The 20,000-nt window shown below is 47.9% G+C and overlaps 3 protein-coding genes across 5 annotated transcripts in view; 2 read left to right on the forward strand and 1 right to left on the reverse strand.

Moving 5' to 3' along the window:
- The window catches only part of lipf (lipase, gastric), an 8,250-nt gene extending 5,031 nt beyond the window's left edge, over window positions 1–3,219 (forward strand). For both annotated transcript variants that reach the window (XM_070991202.1, XM_070991201.1), the window contains exons 7-11: window positions 1–110; window positions 311–382; window positions 564–632; window positions 813–923; window positions 1,905–3,219. The exon at window positions 1–110 is cut by the window's left edge and continues 37 nt beyond it. In XM_070991202.1, the coding sequence (XP_070847303.1) occupies window positions 1–110; window positions 311–382; window positions 564–632; window positions 813–923; window positions 1,905–2,027 (485 nt within the window). In that variant the 3' untranslated portion in view covers window positions 2,028–3,219. The remainder of the gene's footprint in view (window positions 111–310; window positions 383–563; window positions 633–812; window positions 924–1,904) is intronic.
- A 136-nt stretch (window positions 3,220–3,355) lies between these two features.
- Window positions 3,356–11,406, reverse strand: ankrd22 (ankyrin repeat domain 22). Its single transcript, XM_070991205.1, has 6 exons — window positions 11,350–11,406; window positions 7,173–7,364; window positions 6,989–7,096; window positions 5,993–6,070; window positions 4,963–5,061; window positions 3,356–4,875 (listed from the first exon to the last, which is right to left on the reverse strand). Exons 1-6 carry the CDS (start codon window positions 11,368–11,370, stop codon window positions 4,798–4,800), a joined length of 576 nt encoding a protein of 191 aa, XP_070847306.1. The 5' UTR covers window positions 11,371–11,406; the 3' UTR covers window positions 3,356–4,797.
- Window positions 11,407–14,903: 3,497 nt separating this feature from the next.
- The window catches only part of stambpl1 (STAM binding protein-like 1), a 9,538-nt gene continuing 4,441 nt past the window's right edge, over window positions 14,904–20,000 (forward strand). For both annotated transcript variants that reach the window (XM_070991417.1, XM_070991418.1), the window contains exons 1-7: window positions 14,904–15,027; window positions 16,823–17,040; window positions 17,150–17,225; window positions 18,211–18,306; window positions 18,914–19,129; window positions 19,256–19,406; window positions 19,697–19,821. In XM_070991417.1, the coding sequence (XP_070847518.1) occupies window positions 14,998–15,027; window positions 16,823–17,040; window positions 17,150–17,225; window positions 18,211–18,306; window positions 18,914–19,129; window positions 19,256–19,406; window positions 19,697–19,821 (912 nt within the window). In that variant the 5' untranslated portion in view covers window positions 14,904–14,997. The remainder of the gene's footprint in view (window positions 15,028–16,822; window positions 17,041–17,149; window positions 17,226–18,210; window positions 18,307–18,913; window positions 19,130–19,255; window positions 19,407–19,696; window positions 19,822–20,000) is intronic.

Here is a 20,000-nt window from a genome sequence, read left to right on the forward strand (position 1 = left end):
ACATGATTGAGTGGTTTGCAGAACACGTGTGTGCGAAGCGGCTGCTCAGCGAGTTGTGTGGAAACCTGTTCTTCATCCTCTGCGGCTTCGACGAGAAAAACCTCAACATGGTGGGTCGAGTTCACACCTGGACACCTTTTAGAAATGAGACGCGTCGACTGTGTTTCATAGTTTCACCTCATTTCCTGTTTGTCTGATGTCCTTTGGACACCTCTCAGAAATTAATTTTTGGAGCTTTTGACCACACGTCCAACAGGCAGGAAGCAGATTCTCTATAATTATTGGTCCTTATCTATGAATGTGTCTCCAGACTCGGACTCCAGTCTACACCACACACTGTCCTGCTGGGACCTCAGTCCAGAACATGGTCCACTGGGCCCAGGTAACACACACACACACACACACACACAGACATCATTCAGCCTCTCACCTGAACACACCTGAACCCTGACACACATGCCGCCATGGTCTCCCCTAAACCTGAAACCTAAACCAGGTCTGAAGTGTCAAACAGAGACAGAATGTCCTCAGTGTGTCTTAAACTAATGAGCTGCTGTTTTCAGGCGGTTCGTGGAGGGAAGCTGATGGCTTTTGACTTTGGAGAAGCAGGAAACATGAAACACTACAACCAGGTGAGACTCTACCTGGACTAATCGGAGTCCCAGCACCTGAGACCTGGGTCCAGTTCTTGAAGTGCACTTTGTCCATTTTTAAGTTCAGGTGCAGAAACGCTGACCCTGCCTGTCTCTGTGTACTTCCTGTCTGTTTCTGTGTACTTCCTGTTTGTGTATCCTCCATGGGTCCATCCTCAGACCACTCCCCCTCAGTACCACGTCCACGACATGAAGGTTCCCACCGCTTTCTTCTCTGGGGGACGGGATACACTGGCGGACCCCAAAGATGTGGCTGTCCTCCTCACTCAGGTGAGTCCTCTGATCCAGCAAGATTAGAGGTTATAGGTGACACACACACACAGGTGGCAGACCTGGTCCCGGACTGTGGTCCAGATCGCATAACGACATGGTCCTGTTCAATGGACACCTGTAAGAAGCAGCTGTAGACACAACTGTTGAGACAAAACTGTACTTTTCCATTTATTTTGATTTTTCTATTCTGTCTTTATTATTTCTTCTTTTTATTCTCTGTCTGTCTGTCTGTCTGTCTGTCTGTCTGTCTGTCCCTCTGTCCCTCTGTCCCTCTGTCTGTCTGTCTGTCTGTCCCTCTGTCTGTCTGTCCGTCTGTCTGTCTGTCTGTCCCTCTGTCCCTCTGTCTGTCTGTCTGTCTGTCTGTCTGTCTGTCTCTCTGTCTGTCTGTCTGTCTGTCTGTCTGTCCGTCTGTCTGTCTGTCCCTCTGTGTGTCTGTCTGTCTGTCTGTCTGTCTGTCTGTCTGTCTGTCTGTCTGTCTGTCTGTCTGTCCGTCTGTCTGTCCGTCTGTCTGTCTGTCCCTCTGTCTGTCTGTCTGTCTGTCTGTCTGTCTGTCTGTCCCTCTGTCTGTCTGTCTGTCCCTCTGTCTGTCCGTCTGTCTGTCCCTCTGTCTGTCTGTCCCTCTGTCTGTCTGTCTGTCTGTCCCTCTGTCTGTCTGTCCCTCTGTCTGTCTGTCTGTCTGTCTGTCTGTCTGTCTGTCCCTCTGTCCGTCCCTCTGTCTGTCTGTCTGTCTGTCTGTCTGTCTGTCTGTCTGTCTGTCTGTCTGTCTGTCTGTCTGTCCGTCTGTCCCTCTGTCTGTCTGTCCCTCTGTCTGTCTGTCTGTCTGTCTGTCTGTCCCTCTGTCCGTCCCTCTGTCTGTCCCTCTGTCTGTCCCTCTGTCTGTCTGTCTGTCTGTCTGTCTGTCTGTCTGTCTGTCTGTCTGTCTGTCTGTCCGTCCCTCTGTTCATCTGTCTGTCTGTCTGTCCCTCTGTCTGTCTGCAGGTGTCTAACCTGGTCTACCATCAGCACATTGAACACTGGGAACATCTGGATTTTATTTGGGGTCTGGACGCTCCTGAGCTGATGTATCCCTCCATCCTGAAGCTGCTGCAGGAACACCACTAGAGGGCGCCACACTGCACTGACCTAGTGTGTGTGTGTTCGGAGATACTGTAATCATGTACACACCTGTGTGTGTACATGGATTTTAATGAAGTTCACAGATGCATTTTATGACCAGCCAACTTCCTGTGTGTGTGTGTGTGTGTGTGTGTGTGTGTGTGTGTGTGTGTGTGTGTGTGTGTGTGTTATAAACTTGAATACTGTTGGTGTGTAAACACCTCGTACACATCAACCACATCACCGTCATGGTGAACCTCTTGCTGTGCACCTGCTAACCACCAGCGTGTTAGCATTTGTATCACCTGACAAATTACCTGTGAACAAGTTATTGTCACGTTGTTAGCATTAGCGCTGTATGTCCTGTTGGACTTTTTAACACATGTGAACGACCTTTTCAAACTTTTTTAAAAGTGTTTTCTGTCATATTTTTCTCCAAGCCCTCATGTGACCAGGGGACACAGTGTCACATGATTTATTTCCGTATTTTGTTGGTGAAGTCCTTTTCTACAGACAGACTTGCGCACTGCCTCATATTTGCTTTTAAGTTCCTCTCCATGTATTTCAAGCGCTCCCTCAAACACACCACCAGCACAGTGTAGAACTTTCAACTTGTAGCTGCTTGTCAGGACTCTTATTGTGAAAATCGTCCTATGTGTCAGGAGAAGCAGCCCAGAGAACCTGCAGTCAGTGTGATCACAGCAGCATCTGGTGGCCACCAGAGGAACTGCAGCCTCCACACTTCAGCTCCCAGGCTGCTGAGGAAAATGTGTGGCTAACGTTCATGCTGACATTAGCATCCCAAAAAAGCTGTAATGCATTTATTGTTCAGTATTAGTCCTCAATTAAAAGGCCTGTCATCAATTTATGAGGAGCAGAAGCATCCAATCATGTTACTTAAATTGTGGTGGGTGGGGTTAAACTTTTTTTGGATCACTGTGGTTTTACAATGATCATTTTTCGTGTTTCTGCTAAAAGTGAACCAGTTTTAATTCAACTTGAATAAATTTCATGAATCATAAACGCTGATATGTGACTTTGTTTTAATAACCAAGTTTATTCTGAAATAAAGACAATTTAAATTCTGATTCTGAAGTTGAATTTGAAATGTAGCACACGATCTGTATCGTATGTTTTTAGGTCGAAACAGTTTCACTGTGATCATAGTTTGTTGATCATTTTTTAGTATTTTCATTTGCTTGTTTCATCTCGAATCGTTTAACTTTTCTTTCACCTGAATCTCATCATGTCTGTGTGTTTAGCACAGAGCTGGTGTCAGAGCATCGTTAGCCTAGCTTAGCCTGTATACATTATACATATACAATCGTAGTACATCAAAAAAAAAAAAAAAAGATTTTTATCTTGTTTGTCCTTATTTCCATTGTTTGTAAGCAAAACAAGAAGAAGAAGAAGCAGAAGACAAAAAAAATCAATGATCGATTTACAGGTAAAAACAGTCAAAAGAAGTTACAATTCACCTGAAGCTCACCTGTTCAGACTGCACCAATGAAAACACCTTCTTTGTCTTATTCTTTCTAAAAGTAGCACCTGAAGCACTTCAGCATGTTTGATTAAATTGATGTTCTTGTACGACTGTTGTCACGTTTGTGTTGAATCCACATGGCTAAAGGCAGTTTTTGTAAGTAATTTTGGATAAATGCATCAACAACATAGAAGTATTGCAAATGATCACCAGAATTCTCCAATCACAATGGAAATGTCCTGTAACAAAGCAGAGGAGACATGTTTCAGGTTTGTCTCCACCTTCTCGTCATTTTGTCTGGAAACGTTAAAGCGAGTGAAAAATGTCAGCGTGAGAATATTTCATCCACCAAAAGAATTTCACTTTGAAGCCGATCAATTCTGTTTTCCAGCAGATTTATTCGAAAAGAAAAGTTCTTTCAAGAAAATTCAACTAACTAAACTGAAGACCAAAGGACTCACGCTAAACTCAAGCCTAAAGTTAGTACTTGTCCTTTCTTCATTTCAATTTTTATTTCTTTTGTTTTCAATGTTGTGTAACTTGTTTCCTGTTTCGTACGTGTCAGTCAGTCGGGGAGGACGATGTGTTCTACAGTATCTGCAGTATAAATGAAATACATAATGGTATTTGTTTTGTTTATAAATACAATGCACTGATGACAGTTCAGCTGTTTGTAAACTTAATAAACATTAGCGTTGACACACAAATATCGTTCATAAGCATTTTGTTTTCTTTACAATTGATGGCGAAGCTTTGGACCTCTGACTTTGACGTAAAGGCAGAATAAGAAATGTCTTGGCTGGTGAAGCCTTTAGTGGCGTGTCAATTTGTTGCTAGGAAACATCTGTAGCCCTGTCCAATCCACAGCATCAGCTGTGTAAACAGGAAGTCACTGTAGCATCACGAGCTAGCGGAACTTCCTAAAGTGACAGTTTCAGAAACAGTTTTTAGCTCAAAGCTAAATCTTTGTAAGTGTAGATATTCTATAGTATGGGTTATGCTAAGCTAACTGATGTCGTTTACTCATTCAGTCAAATGTTGTGAGCATAATGTTTGTCATTTGAGGTTTGTTTCTTAAAATCTTCCAGATTAAATCATCATTAAACAGAATTGATCAAGTTTCAGTTCAGATAAACGTTTGACGATGAATTCACTGAAATCTGAGCACTGACACATTTTTCACTTGTTACAAGAACATGTTACATGTTTAAGTGACTTTTATGTCCTCCATTCCCCATCTGTCTGTCTGTCTGTCTGTCTGTCTGTCTGTCTGTCTGTCTGTCTGTCTGTCTGTCAGTGTGTCTTTTTCAGCATGTTGACGATCCTCTTGAATTTCAGTCTGGTGGCGATGTCCAGCGGCGTTTCTCCGTCCTGTAGAAGAAGAAAACGTCAGGATTCAGACTGAAGACGTCATCACGTCTCAGGAAGTTTGGTGTCATGATGCATTTATGAACATACATTGTTTTGGATGTTGGTGTCGGCGTTTCTTTCCAGCAGCAGAGGAACCAGACGATGACTTTTCCTCTGACAGACATAATGAAGAGCTGTGTTTCCCTTCTGGACACAGAACACAGAAAAGACACCATCCAGTCACTGTGGACACGATAGCAGACATATCCTGAAGACATATTTTTAGTTAAGACTCTTTATGCAGGACTTTTACTTCTAAGGGAGTATTTCTACACTATGGTATTTGTCAGGGCTACAGCCATGTCTTTCGTTTTTTCTTCTGTCTCCTTGTTTCCCCGTTTTCTGTTTCCCCCTGTATCTTCCTGTCTCCCCTGTGTTTTCCTGTTTCATTTTGTATCTTCCCGTTTCCCCCTCTATCTTCCTGTTTCCTCCTGTATCTTCCTGTTTCCCCGTGTTTTCCTGTTTCCCCCTGTATCTTCCCGTTTCCCCTGTATCTTCTTGTTTCCCCCTGTATTTTCCTGTTTTCCCCTGTATCTTCCTGTTTCCCCCTGTATTTTCCTGTTTCCTCCTGTGTTTTCCTGTTTCCCCCTGTATCTTCCCGTTTCCCCTGTATCATCCCGTTTCCCCTGTATCTTCCTGTTTCCCCGTATCTTCCCGTTTCCTCCTGTATCTTCCCGTTTCCCCTGTATCATCCCGTTTCCCCCGTATCTTCTTGTTTCCCCCTGTATCTTCCTGTTTCCCCCCATATTTTCCTGTTTCCTCATGTGCTTTCCTGCTTCCCCCTGTATCTTCCCGTTTCCCCTGTATCATCCCGTTTCCCCCGTATCTTCCCGTTTCCCCCGTATCTTCCTGTTTCCTCCCGTATCTTCCTGTTTCCCCCTGTCTTTTCCATGCATGGAGAAATCTGTGTTTCACAGTTAGTAGCACTCATACAGTTTATAATGAACTGTGAGTGTGTTCACTCTGAACGAGTCAGATATTAGCATGCTAATTTTAGCTTTTAGCAGGTGGTTCATTTAGCTACACGACAGATTCAGATGGCAGTAAATATTCACATGGAAACCAAAGAAAGTCTCACATAGTCGACAGCATTGATGTTCACACTGCTGCTCAGCAAGGCCTCCATCAAAGCCACGTTGTGCCTCTGTTTCTGTAACTACAACACACACACACAGACATACACAATGACACACAGACGCACATAAACACATTCATCATTGGAAACTTCACGTTGTGAGTTTCATGTTGCCTGAAGACAGATTTCACCTTCTCTAGTGTCTCTGTGGACGTCACTTCAGCTCAGGCTGAAACATCTCAAAGCTGTTTATGATAAATGTGCTTCAGATGTTCATGTCTCCTCAGGATGAACTGTGATAACTAATGACACTCCCATCAGCCTCAGCTGGACTCTGTGTTTGCTGCTAATTAGCTAATGTTAGCATGCTAGATGCTAGACTAAGATGGTGAACATAGTAAACATTGAACCTGCTGAACATCGCATGCTGATGTTAGCCTTTAGCTCACAGATCTGCTGTGTCTCAGTGCAGCTCACACATCTTAAGTCCTGGTCACACTTAAAACTCTTTAAAGCCAGAAAGTTCACAGCAAATTACATTTACGTCAATATGGTTCTTCAAATAGTTTGTTTAGTAGCTGTTTATTAGCTGTTTTGCTAACATCCAGTTTGATTGAAGCTCCTCTGTCAGTGTTTAAACTCGACAACAGAGACCTGGTTGACACACAGTGAGGAGACAGAGGACATCATGCTAATACAGCTGTTAATAAACTGGAGACTTATTGTGCTGTTAGCCCCTGAGCTAACAAGCTAAGTGGCAGAGCTTGATTTTAAGGGTCTCTCTGGAGGGTGTATCACATCGTGGGCAGACTGACCTACTTTGTATTGTTCCTTTTGAATGTTTTGCTATTGAATGAAATGGAAACTGTCAAAGGGAGCAAACAAAACAGAACTTAGCAAGTTAGCATTTAGCTCATCAGCTAAAGAAGTTTACGAATGAACCTCGTCGTCAACGTTTACATTTTGTGATGGGACATGTTTGTGCTTGATGGAGCATACCATGAGGAAGTAGCCGAGCAGCAGGATGGGCATCAGGATGGAGATCATGAGATAGTCCAGCAGGGAGAAAGTCCTCCTGGACGCGTAGTGAAGGCAGGTCCTCTGCTTCTGAGACACAGACAGGTACATTAGTGACTGCGAGCACAGCTGACAGGAACCTGATGACATCAGCAGGCAAAAGCACCTTATTGGTCAGGTGGACGTCCGCCTCATTGTCCAGCAGATACTGGACCACTTTCAGGTTTCCACGGCGACAGGCTGCGATGAGGGGTGTGTCCCCGGTGTGTTCCTCCTGAACATTCAGGTGGGTGGGATGATTTCTGAGGAGGTGATACAGCTGATGGACATCTCCATCATACGCTGACTGACAGGCCGGCTGAGGAGGAAGAGGAGAGGGAGGAAGAAGAGACAGTCAAAAAAGACTCCGCCAGGAAGGCTCCTCCAGACCCTCACAGGCCTCAGACCTTCAGGGGCCTCAGACCCTCACAGGCCTCAGACCCTCAGGGACCTCAGACCCTCACAGGCCTCAGACCTTCAGGGGCCTCAGACCCTCAGGGACCTCAGACCTTCAGGGGCCTCAGACCCTCACAGGCCTCAGACCTTCAGGGGCCTCAGACCCTCACAGGCCTCAGACCTTCAGGGGCCTCAGACCTTCAGGGGCCTCAGACCCTCACAGGCCTCAGACCCTCAGGGGCCTCAGACCCTCAGGGGCCTCAGACCTTCAGGGGCCTCAGACCCTCACAGGCCTCAGACCTTCAGGGGCCTCAGACCCTCACAGGCCTCAGACCTTCAGGGGCCTCAGACCCTCACAGGCCTCAGACCCTCAGGGACCTCAGACCTTCAGGGGCCTCAGACCCTCAGGGACCTCAGACCTTCAGGGGCCTCAGACCCTCACAGGCCTCAGACCCTCACAGGCCTCAGACCTTCAGGGGCCTCAGACCCTCACAGGCCTCAGACCTTCAGGGGCCTCAGACCTTCAGGGGCCTCAGACCCTCACAGGCCTCAGACCCTCAGGGGCCTCAGACCCTCACAAGCCTCAGACCCTCACAGGCCTCAGACCTTCAGGGGCCTCAGACCTTCAGGGGCCTCAGACCCTCACAGGCCTCAGACCCTCAGGGGCCTCAGACCCTCACAGGCCTCAGACCCTCAGGGGCCTCAGACCCTCACAAGCCTCAGACCCTCACAGGCCTCAGACCTTCAGGGGCCTCAGACCCTCACAGGCCTCAGACCCTCACAGGCCTCAGACCTTCAGGGGCCTCAGACCCTCACAGGCCTCAGACCTTCAGGGGCCTCAGACCCTCACAGGCCTCAGACCCTCAGGGACCTCAGACCTTCAGGGGCCTCAGACCCTCACAGGCCTCAGACCCTCACAGGCCTCAGACCCTCAGGGACCTCAGACCTTCAGGGGCCTCAGACCCTCACAGGCCTCAGACCTTCAGGGACCTCAGACCCTCACAGGCCTCAGACCTTCAGGGGCCTCAGACCCTCAGGGACCTCAGACCTTCAGGGGCCTCAGACCCTCACAGGCCTCAGACCCTCACAGGCCTCAGACCTTCAGGGGCCTCAGACCCTCACAGGCCTCAGACCTTCAGGGGCCTCAGACCTTCAGGGGCCTCAGACCCTCAGGGGCCTCAGACCTTCAGGGGCCTCAGACCCTCACAGGCCTCAGACCTTCAGGGGCCTCAGACCCTCACAGGCCTCAGACCCTCACAGGCCTCAGACCTTCAGGGGCCTCAGACCCTCACAGGCCTCAGACCCTCAGGGGCCTCAGACCCTCACAGGCCTCAGACCTTCAGGGGCCTCAGACCCTCACAGGCCTCAGACCCTCAGGGGCCTCAGACCCTCACAGGCCTCAGACCTTCAGGGGCCTCAGACCCTCACAGGCCTCAGACCTTCAGGGGCCTCAGACCCTCACAGGCCTCAGACCCTCACAGGCCTCAGACCTTCAGGGGCCTCAGACCCTCACAGGCCTCAGACCCTCAGGGGCCTCAGACCCTCACAGGCCTCAGACCCTCACAGGCCTCAGACCTTCAGGGGCCTCAGACCCTCACAGGCCTCAGACCCTCAGGGGCCTCAGACCCTCAGGGACCTCAGACCCTCACAGGCCTCAGACCCTCAGGGGCCTCAGACCCTCACAGGCCTCAGACCTTCAGGGGCCTCAGACCCTCACAAGCCTCAGACCCTCACAGGCCTCAGACCTTCAGGGGCCTCAGACCCTCACAGGCCTCAGACCTTCAGGGGCCTCAGACCCTCAGGGGCCTCAGACCCTCACAGGCCTCAGACCCTCACAGGCCTCAGACCCTCAGGGGCCTCAGACCCTCACAGGCCTCAGACCTTCAGGGGCCTCAGACCCTCACAGGCCTCAGACCCTCAGGGGCCTCAGACCCTCACGGGCCTCAGACCCTCACAGGCCTCAGACCTTCAGGGGCCTCAGACCCTCACAGGCCTCAGACCTTCAGGGGCCTCAGACCCTCACAGGCCTCAGACCCTCACAGGCCTCAGACCTTCAGGGGCCTCAGACCCTCAGGGACCTCAGACCTTCAGGGGCCTCAGACCCTCACAGGCCTCAGACCCTCACAGGCCTCAGACCCTCAGGGGCCTCAGACCCTCACAGGCCTCAGACCCTCACAGGCCTCAGACCCTCACAGGCCTCAGACCCTCAGGGGCCTCAGACCCTCACAGGCCTCAGACCCTCATTCCAAAGTGATGAAAAAGAAATGACCTTTTCTCCAGAGGACGTCGGACAGAGATTAACAGAACTCGTAACGTAACACTGACGGCTTTCAAGTGTTTGGGCCCATTCTGGATGTGGAGCTGAACCGATGCAGAAATGTGAGATAACTGTTCTGAAAAAGGTCAGTGACTGCATTTTATTGATCAGGAGCCGATCAGCTGAGGATCTGATGGATCGTATCTGCAGCACTCGATCAAACTGACGTCCAAACGCTGCACAAACAGCTTCTTTGTGTTTTCTCTTTGCGTGTGATGACACTTTTATCAAACTGACAGTATTTATTACTTCAGGTCCGTCTGAATGCAGTACCAACAGTATTTTCACTGCAGGTCTCGAGAATCTGTCTGGAGACACGAAGCCCCACAAATATTTGAGATTTGGATCATTTTTCTGTCCACATGTTTCTGTTGATCGTTTCCAGCTGAGACTTAAGCTGCTGCTTGACTGCAGAGCAGAGACAATCTGTGAGAGGAGTCCTGGACAGAGACGTCCCCCATCTGTCTACACAGGAGCAAGACCGCTGGACTGAAACTGTAAACCACGACCTGCATGATTTATGTCTCTGTGGGTGATCACTGCAACACGTTAGCAGCTCCTGCTAGCAGTGAGCTGGTGGATGCTGGACTGGATCACTGGATCACTGGATCACTGTGATCCTGGAGAGAGCTGAAAGACATGAGGATTCTCAGGGAAGTTCTGAAGTGTCTTTCTTTGATTTCTACGAGGATTCATGGAGACCTCGTCATCGCTCCGCACAGATCAGAAAGGATTCATCCTGGAAGTGATGAGACATGATGAGGTCACAAGTTTCATGAATGACATCATCGATTTCTGGTTTTATCCACAGAACGACATCAACACCTCAGACAGGAAACACTTTCCCCTCCTGTTTTAATAATACTAACAGAAATCTGATCACGTCATTGTGATTCGTCCAGGAGGTGCTGTTTGAGGAGATGTTTGATCTTCTCACATGTCTGATTGGCTGCTTTTCCTCTCAATGATCTCAATGTGTTTGTCATCATGTGGAGCTTTGGACCAAACAAACATGCTGAAGGCGTCACTGTGGGCTCATCATCACCACATTTCTCACTGTTTTCACAAAGTTTCCAAAGCAAACGATTGATCGCTCGATCGATGGAGGAAATGATCAGCAGATTGATCCAGAATGAAAAGAATCATTAGTTTAAAATGAGCTCCACCTCTACCAACTCCAACAGGGACGCCCTGCTGAGACGAGAGGACAACAGACACAGGAGACACTTAACTGTCCTGCAGTACTTTCACTTTCAGTACCTGAAGTACATTTATACTGACACACTTTTACTGAAGTAACGTTTTCAATGCAGTAACAGAGTATTTGTGGTATTAGTACTTTTACTGTAGTAAATAATCTGAATATGAAGTACTTCGTTACTTTCCGTTCCTCCTCGTGGAAAACCTCTCTTCTGACTCACTGACGCGTTTCGTTGGTGTACCTGTTCGGTTTGTGTCTCAGGTGAGTTCAGGCTGAGCTGAATCAGATTCTCACCTGCTGAACTCAAAGCGATGAAATGAAATAAATTCACATGATTTAAGTTTCAATCAGGAGGATTAAAGACAGCAAACAGACGCTTTGTCTGCTTACCTCTGAGTAGACCAGCCCCATGACCGCCAGCTGGAACACACCTGAACACGTCAAGTCACCGACAGCGTCAACAGCATCACTTCCGTTCCCAGATTGCAAAATAAAACTGACTCGCAGGTACGTCTTTTTCAATATCTGCTTTTCTAAATATTGACTTGTATTTTGAGTTGGTTCATTTATTTATCACCAGCAGAAATAAAACAGAAATCAAAACATTCTGATGATCTTTAATGAATTAAGTCACAAACAAACTAATTTTATTCATATTTGCAGAGGACAGTGATTTCACACACACTGGAATAATAAACAACAATGAAGAAATAATAAACACCATAACAGATGTCTTATTTTTGTCACTTCAGATCAGATTATTAAAACTTTTAAAATATTATAATCATCTTCAAAAAAGAGACTTTACACACATTTAAACACTTTTAAGAATTCATATTGTAAAATAATGCATAAATGGCTTTTATTTTGTAGTCAGTACTTCCGGTTCATGTCTCACTCTGTGTAACTTCACTTATCATCGTCACTGAGGAAACACCTGCACAAAGTGACCGAATTCATATTGAAACAGTTTCATGGATCCACCGTGTTTCTGTTGATCAGCGGACCAATCGATCGATCGATCTCTAAATCTGGAGACTTTTAGAAACAACAGTCTGCTGTTCTCAGACAAGTTGACGTAAGCTGCAGAGAACAGGAAGTGCGTCACATGGAAAAGCAGCCTGCGGCAAAAACCAAAAGCAAAGAAAGCAGAAAGTGAGCAGAAGTAACTCAGACCACGTCCATCACAGTCTGCGGTTTGTCTCTTAAAGGACATAAAAGACTAATTTGGACGACAAGCAAAAATTTCGGAGACGTGATGACGACCAGAGTCCCGCAGAGGGACAAAGAGACAAACGACGAAGACACAATGACGAAGGCAGCGGTGGCCGCACCTCACACCTCAGTTTGGTGTCAGGAAAATTCGTCAGAGTGAGACATTATCTTTGATTACTGCTGTCTATGGCAGCAGCGGGGCGCATGCGCACAGCCCTGTGAAACCGGAAGGTGTGAGTGAGTCATCTTCGCTCACAGAGGATCTTTGAGCTCCACCATCTCTGCCATCAGTCGGCGTTGAATCAGCAGCAGCAGCCGGAGCTTTCAGCCATCTTCTCACCTGTTTTTAAAACCTTCCTCATCGGAATCGGGTCCGCCTGTAGTCCTGGGACGGAGTCCAGGTTGGGCGTGAATGGACAGGTTGTAACCCGGGTTACTCCCGCTCCATGCTGCACACGTGACCCGGTGATGCCGACAGGTTGTGGACGTCAAACCGATAAAAAACCGGTAAATTGGTTGACTGATGTTCCGGAGCTTTCTGTCTGTTTGTCTCTGACTTCCTCTCCTAGGTCCCCTGCCTGCTGTCAATCATCTGTGTGGCGTTCAGGAGAAACAAGGAGATCTGACCGCTGACTTCCTGCTTCACTTCCTCACACACCTTTCAGATTTCATTCATTTCCTGTAAGAAAACGCGAAAGAAAAATGTTTTTGATTGGCTGAATCTTTATTAAATCAGTTAAAGGAGCATTAGAATTGAAAAAGAAAAACGTTTTTCAGATTCACCTGCAGGTTCTGAGTTCCTTTACCTGTGACACACCTGAAACAAAAGTTTGGCCACATGAAGGCTGAGCAGAGCTCTACCTGAGACCACAGAGGATCCAGAATCCTGTGGACCAGGGTCCAGGAGCTGTCCCCACACAGAGTCCTGTCTCACAGCTCCTCATTCAGCTCCTCATTCTAACAAGGAGGCGCAGCTTAGGAGAGCATCTCAGAGCAAAGGAGAGGCTGAACTTTGACCTCAGTGAGGAGGCGTGGTCGACCCTGTCCCCAGGTGTGACCCATCCTTTTAAAAGGTGTGATTGGTGGATAAGAAGACGTTCTTAGTGATTGTGGACAGTGAACTCGATCGAGTTCAGTCTTTGTTCAATAAACAGTCGTACTTTAAAAGAACCTTTGACATCACAGGTCTACCTGCACACTCACCTGTTCACATGCTGACAGCTGGTCTGTTCATTAGCTTACGTTGTTAGCGTGCTGCTAATGTTAGCATGTGATCTATGTGACGGTCCTTAACGAGGACAGATGTCTCAGCTTCCTTCAGTTTGTGTGATTGTTGTCCAGCTTATAGAAGCAGCTGTTGACTGACAGAACTCTGCACCAATCACAGCAGCAGGAAGCCACTGAGTCCATGAACGGCCTTCAGTGACCTGCAGGTGGAGACATCCAGTGGACAAGAGGTGAACTGCACCTCAGTATTCAGCTGTGATTGTTTGTGTGATGGACCTGAGTCTTCATCACTGCTGCGGTCAGATGTCTGAGTGTTTCTTTCATTTCTGCTGTTCTTGTGTTGGTGGAGATGAGACGGAGCGCAAACATCATCCCTGATCTGACATTCAGTGTCTGCTGAAGAGTTCTCCTCCTCTTCTTCAGAATCCTCCTCTCTGCTCCTAAGAGTTTGTCACCTGAGGAGATCTCTGTAGGCCTGAGACGCTCTGGCCTACAGAGCGTCTCAGAGGTTTGTGAGCACACCGGTGGAAGCACTTCTGCTTTTGTCCACAGGTGGCGCCAAAATCAAAAGGAGATGAAAGTTCTTTGTAGTTGATTCAGTCAGTTTGTTAAAAAATCCGAGTCCTCGGTATAAAACAGTGTGACCAGTTTCAGGTCTGACAGGATCCAGTCTGTGTTTCCTGTTCAGCTGTTATCATGTGTGAAGTGAAGGAGGTCAAAGGTCGTGAGTGAGCGAATGTGGTCGAGCAGGATGTCTGAGTGAGTCACGAACACGCCTGAAACACCTGAACCTGCTCAGCTGAGCAGTGCCAACGACTCACAGCAAACAGCTGGAATAGCAAACGTTTTACTGGTTTCAGTGGTTTCATTTGTCAGACGCTCAGAGAGCATGTTGGAACCGAGCAGACCCAGAACCAGAACCAGAACTCAAGGACACCTTGAACTGTGGACTGAAGTCCACTGTGGACGTGTCCTGTGATGCTGATCCAGTGTATCTTTTGCTGAAGGAGATAAGAGAAGAAGCGTCTTTAGCGAGCAGGGAGACGAACGGGTCCAATCCTGGCTGCCGCTCAGGTACGTCCTGATGGAGACAGGTGGAGGACATGTCATGGGACGACCTCTGATCGAGCCGTTTGATAAACATCACATCATCAGTCACAGAGCGAATCAGAGCTCCGGTGAAGAGTGGGAGGTCGTCTTCGCCTCTGTTGTTAGGGTGGATGACTCACTGGATGGTTGCTTACAAGTTGTCATGGTAACCATGGACCAAATTGAAGGACAGGCAGGCGTGATGAGAGGCTCATGGGAAATAAAAGGCCTACTCTGATTGGCTGCTGACTGTTAGCTGTAGCCACCATGTTAGCAAAAGAACATTTCAACAAGACTCGTCTCTGTCTCCCCTGCAGTGAAGCATCATGGGAGGTGGCAGATGGAGGAGCCGGCCGTGGGCCGACCAGAGCCTGTGACACACACACACACACACACACACACACACACACACACACACACTTACACACACTTACACACACACACACACACACACACACACACACACTTACACACACACACACACACACACACACACACCCATGCACGATGGAACAAGGCTTCAGTTTAAATGCGCTGGTGAGTGAACTCTGTGTGTGTGTGTGTGTGTGTGTGTGTGTGTAAGTGTGTGTGTTGTGTGTATTTCTGTGTTGTGTGTGTGTGTGTGTGTGTGTGTGTGTGTGTGTGTGTGTGTGTGTGTGTGTGTGTGTGTGTGTGTGTGTGTGTTCTGTGTTGTGTGTGTTTCTGTGTGTGTGTGTGTTTCTGTGTGGTGTGTGTGTGTGTGTTGACTGCACTGATGTGAGAAATAAATCAATAAATGAAAGAGAGAGACGTTTGTGAATGGTCCATTGGAGGTGACTTCATTCAGAATGAGCCAATAGAAGCACAGAGAGGACGTGGATTTCCTCTTCAAGGCGTCAGGAATTAGTCAGGACCCAAACAGATTCCAATAAAGATAGCAGAGAAAAGAGTGTGAGCTCCGTTCAGCTTCGATCTGGAGATTATTCACTTTCAATCATTTCTTCCATTGTTTCAGTTCTGCTCTTTTCCTCCTCCTCCCACTCCTCCTCCTCCTCCTCCTCCTCCTCCTCCTCCTCCTCATTCCTTTCCTTTTCCTCCCTCCTTTCCTTTACTTTGTCTTTCCTTGGCTTTCTTTTTCTCTCCCATCCTTACATCCTCCAGCTCTCCTTGTTTCCTCCCTCGTTTCCTTCAGTCACGGGTTCATTTCTTCGTTTCTTCCTCTTCGTCGTCCATCGTTTGATTCTCATCAGATCTTTTTTTGGCTTCGCCTCCTGAATAGAAAGCGCTCAGTGGACAGAGGAGTGTTTCTCCTCCTCCACGCTCAGACCAACAGCTGATCATCGGAACAAACGCTGCATTCAGGCTCCCAGCGGAGACCGTAAATCTCAGTTTCCTGCCTGAAAACACGGTTCAGCTCACAAACTTGCTTTTCAGTGGTGGAATGTAATCAGGTACTTTACTCAAGTACAAATTTGAGGTACTGTAGTTATTTCAGTTTGATAATACTTCATACTTTTACTTTTTACTCCACTGCATTTGTCTGTCAGCTTTAGTTACTCTTCAGATTCCTTCCTGTTGAATGTTTGAGCTGAACTGAAGGATGAAGAGTTCCTTCATGTCTTCAGCTCAGTAAACTCTTTAAAATGCATCATCACAAGGCTGAAAACAGCCTGTCTGAGATCTGTGGTTCTCAATTAAATTCACTTCAGTTTTATCTGTAATCACAACAGAAGTTTCTCAGGACACTTTCCACGTAGAGCTGGACAGACCAAAGTCTTCATGTAGCAGTAGCAGTGGGTGTCAGGCAGGAGACGTAGCCGTAGTCCACAGGACGGCCACGCAGCAGACATATGACTGTCTTATAGTGTGTGATGCACTGCTGTCAGTTAAAGGTGACATGACTCATTCTGGATAAATATTGTTGATTTTTGCCACATAGCACCATTCCAGCCAATCAGCAGCAGGCGCCGTTCGTGCTCGGGACGACGGGACTGCTTGCTAACATGTAGCCTCGCTGTGAAGAAGGAGAGATGGTGATTTAAAGAATCTTTCTGCACCTTTAAACCAGTTCAAACTCGCTCAACCTGAAGGTTCAGTATGAGGTTTGCAGCCACTAGATGGTGCTCAAAGCATCTCACACCAAAACAAATGGGTGCGTTGGTCTCACCCCCCCCCCCCCCGGCTGCTCATCGTCAGCTGCTAGCTACAGTTTAGTTAGGACAAATAATGGGACAAATTTAGTACTGCAAAATACTGCATGCTGATTTAGGGTTAGGGACATGTAGTGCATGAGCACATAAATCACGCCACACCGCGGCGTTGTCACGCCCTGAGTTTCATTTGCGTTGTGCAGAAAAAGCTGGCGGCAGAACCGGACTACACGGACGTGTCGCTGACGGCGGCCGAGCGCGTGCGGGCACTGGGGAAGATGGGATGCTGCGTGGAGATCAACGAGGACATTGCACCGAGACGCTACCTCCGCTCCGGAGTGGAGATGGAGCGCATGGCGGCGGTTTACCTGGAGGAGGGCAGTCTGGAAAACGCCTACGTCCTTTACACCAAGTTCATCACGTGAGACACACAACTCACCAACTTCTTTATATTTTTGTTGTATTTTCACTAAAAACACAGTGAAAGTTCGTGACGCGGCCGTTCAAACGCTGCTGTGTTCGTGTTGCAGTCTGTTTGTGGAGAAGCTGCCGGCGCACAGAGACTACCAGCAGTGCAGCGTCCCAGAGAAACAGCTCATCATGAAGGTACACGCGCTAATGCTAACATTAGCATGCTCACAATGACAATGCTAACATGTTGATGTTTAGCAGGTATAATGTTTAGCATGGTTAACATGTTAACATGCTAATATAAACTAATTAGCAGTAATGCTAATGGGAGTGTCTTTATATTATGAGTGTTAGTCAAAGTTTTGGTGTTTGTTCGTAAACCATGAACATCTTATTCATATGTATGTTTACGCTCGTGTATAATCACATGAAAATGAGAGTCGTTGTGTTTTTGTTAGCTTAGGATGAGCTTTTTACATCTGCAGAGGGAGCAGGTCTTCTATCACGAAGGCCGCCATGTTGCGCCGCCATGTGTCTACAGTAGCCCAGAGCGGACAAACCCAACACTGACTCTAAAATGAAAAGTCAGAGGATCAACACAGTCACTGCGGTTCATCCTGAGGGGACCCACAATGTCTGACCCACATTTCATCACAGTCCACCTGCTCGTTGTCGAGATGTGTCAGTTTGAACAGACTCGGATCCAAAGATCAAAGCGTTAAAATTCAGGCAGCGTTTTGTTATCAGACTGTGGACTGAGCTTAACGGCACTTGACCTCCAGGCTTCTTCACGCCTGGAGCTGAGCCTCCCCAGTTTTCCAACACGTCTCCTGCCACAAGGCTGATCCTGCAGCAACACGTTTCACAGACTGAAAGATGTGGAACGCTCCAGAAACACCTGTTTGGAACATTCCACAGGTAAACAGGCTGATCGGTAACAGGTGAGAGGATCACGATTGGCTATGAAAGGCTCAGTCGATCATAGAGGATGAGCGAGTTCACCACTTTGTGAACACATGAAGGATGAAGGGGATGAAGACATGGACTCAGAGACACTTCAGAAAACTGCTGTCAGATGATTGATTCTGGTTTGATTGATGTGTGTAGCAGCAGTAGTGCTGGTACTGGTGATGCTAGCAGCGTTAGCTGTCGCAGTAATAGTCCGTCTTTGTTTCTACAGAAACTTCAGGAAGTGGCGTTTCCTTGTAAAGATGAATTGAAGAAACGCCTTCAGGAGAAATACAGCAGGGAACACACCGAGTACCTCAGAGCCCAGGTGTGTGAGCGTTTGTGCCGTCCAATCAGACTGCATCACGTGTTTGATTGGCAGTGTGTGTTTACCTGGTAATTGGAGTAGATGACAGATTCAGTGATTGTGAGGCAGCTGCTCGATCAGAACTGTTCAATCACTGAATATTGATCATTGTATTATGAAGACCATTTGATTGCTGTGTTCAGAGGAGGTCTGATGAATTCTGGGTATTATTCAGTGAACAGAAAGGATGTTTTTGAGTCCAGTTCTAGAGTGATGCAGATTTAGACATAGCAGCACAAGCTTGAGTTTTAGCTTAGCTTAGCTTAGCTTAGCTTAGCTTAGCTTGACTGAGCCAGTCTGCACCGACGGGGTCAGATTTACCAAACTCAAACGAGAGCGTTACATAAAACACAAACAAACAATGCTCTTTTAAAGCTTTGGTTCGTTTGCCTGCTGTTACTTCTGTACCTCACAAAAATACCTTTAAGGTATTTGTATGCATTTGTTTACTTGTTTTTCAGTTTTTCTATTTGTCCTGTGCGTCACCATTTGCTGAGGCGTATATTTACACACGACATATTCTCCCTTAAAGGCACAGACCTGATCATGTGACCGTCTGTTTCCTCAGAGCCAGGCGGTGGTGGTGGATGGGTGTGGCCAGCAGCTGCAGCAGCTCTCCCTATTGGACGAGGACAGGAGGCGCCTCCTGCTGTTGGAGGAGGAGAGGCAGCGTGTCGCCGCCCTGCGACGCATGCAGATCGAATCAGAACAGTTTCGCTACTTTGAGGACCAGCTGAGGCGTCAGGAACTGGCCAGTAGGAGAGGAGAGGAGGTGGAGCCAAAGGTGACATACCACACAACTACTGCAAGTCAATAGTATCAGTACTGTGTATGTCTTTAGTTGTAATACCAGTACTGCATAGTATCACTGGTATTGCAGTATTTTTGCAGTGGTGTGTTTGTCCTTCAGGTGGGGACCAAAGTGCCTGAGGTGACGGATGGCTCCTGCCTGTCCCAGCAGCGAATCAGAGACGGTGTGCGGTCCCAGGGGGCAGATCCTAACAGGAACAGACAGCCAACTCCTGTCAGCCAACCAGCCGCCACGCTGGCTGGCGTCCGCAGTGAGTACAGACACGCACTCGAACACATCTACGCAGGTGTGTGTGTTTGAAGGTGTGTTTATCACATACTTCATGCTCCTGTGTGTGCGTGTGTGTGTGTGCGTGTGTGTGTGCGTGTGTGTGTGTGTGTGTGTGCGTGCATGTGTGTGTGTGTGTGTGTGCGTGCGTGCGTGTCTGTGTGTGCATGCGTGTCTGTGTGTGTGTGCGTGTGTGTGTGTGTGTGTGCGTGTGTGCCTGTGCGTGCGTGCGTGCGTGTGTGCGTGCGTGTGTGTGTGTGTGTGTGTGTGCAGCTCAGAGGGTGGTGGGTCTCAGGCAGGTGGTGATTCCCAGAGATCTGACGCATCGTTTCCTCCTGCTGGCCGACTCCAACACAGCCAGAGGAATAGAAACCTGTGGAGTCCTCTGTGGACGACTGGTGAGACTCTTTACTGACTGTTGACCAGCTCTGACCTCTGACCTCTGAACTCTCTTCACTGTGACGCAGTGCTGGAATGTAACTAAGTGGTGGTGGTAACTAAGTTAGATGTTAGTCTCCCTGACGTTATGGGGACTCTGTGGACCGCAGGACGAACTGTTGCCTGAGTGTAACGTCTT

This window comes from Chaetodon trifascialis, chromosome 21 (assembly GCF_039877785.1).
Source record: "Chaetodon trifascialis isolate fChaTrf1 chromosome 21, fChaTrf1.hap1, whole genome shotgun sequence".
In the NCBI taxonomy this organism is placed as follows: Eukaryota; Metazoa; Chordata; class Actinopteri; order Chaetodontiformes; family Chaetodontidae; genus Chaetodon; species Chaetodon trifascialis.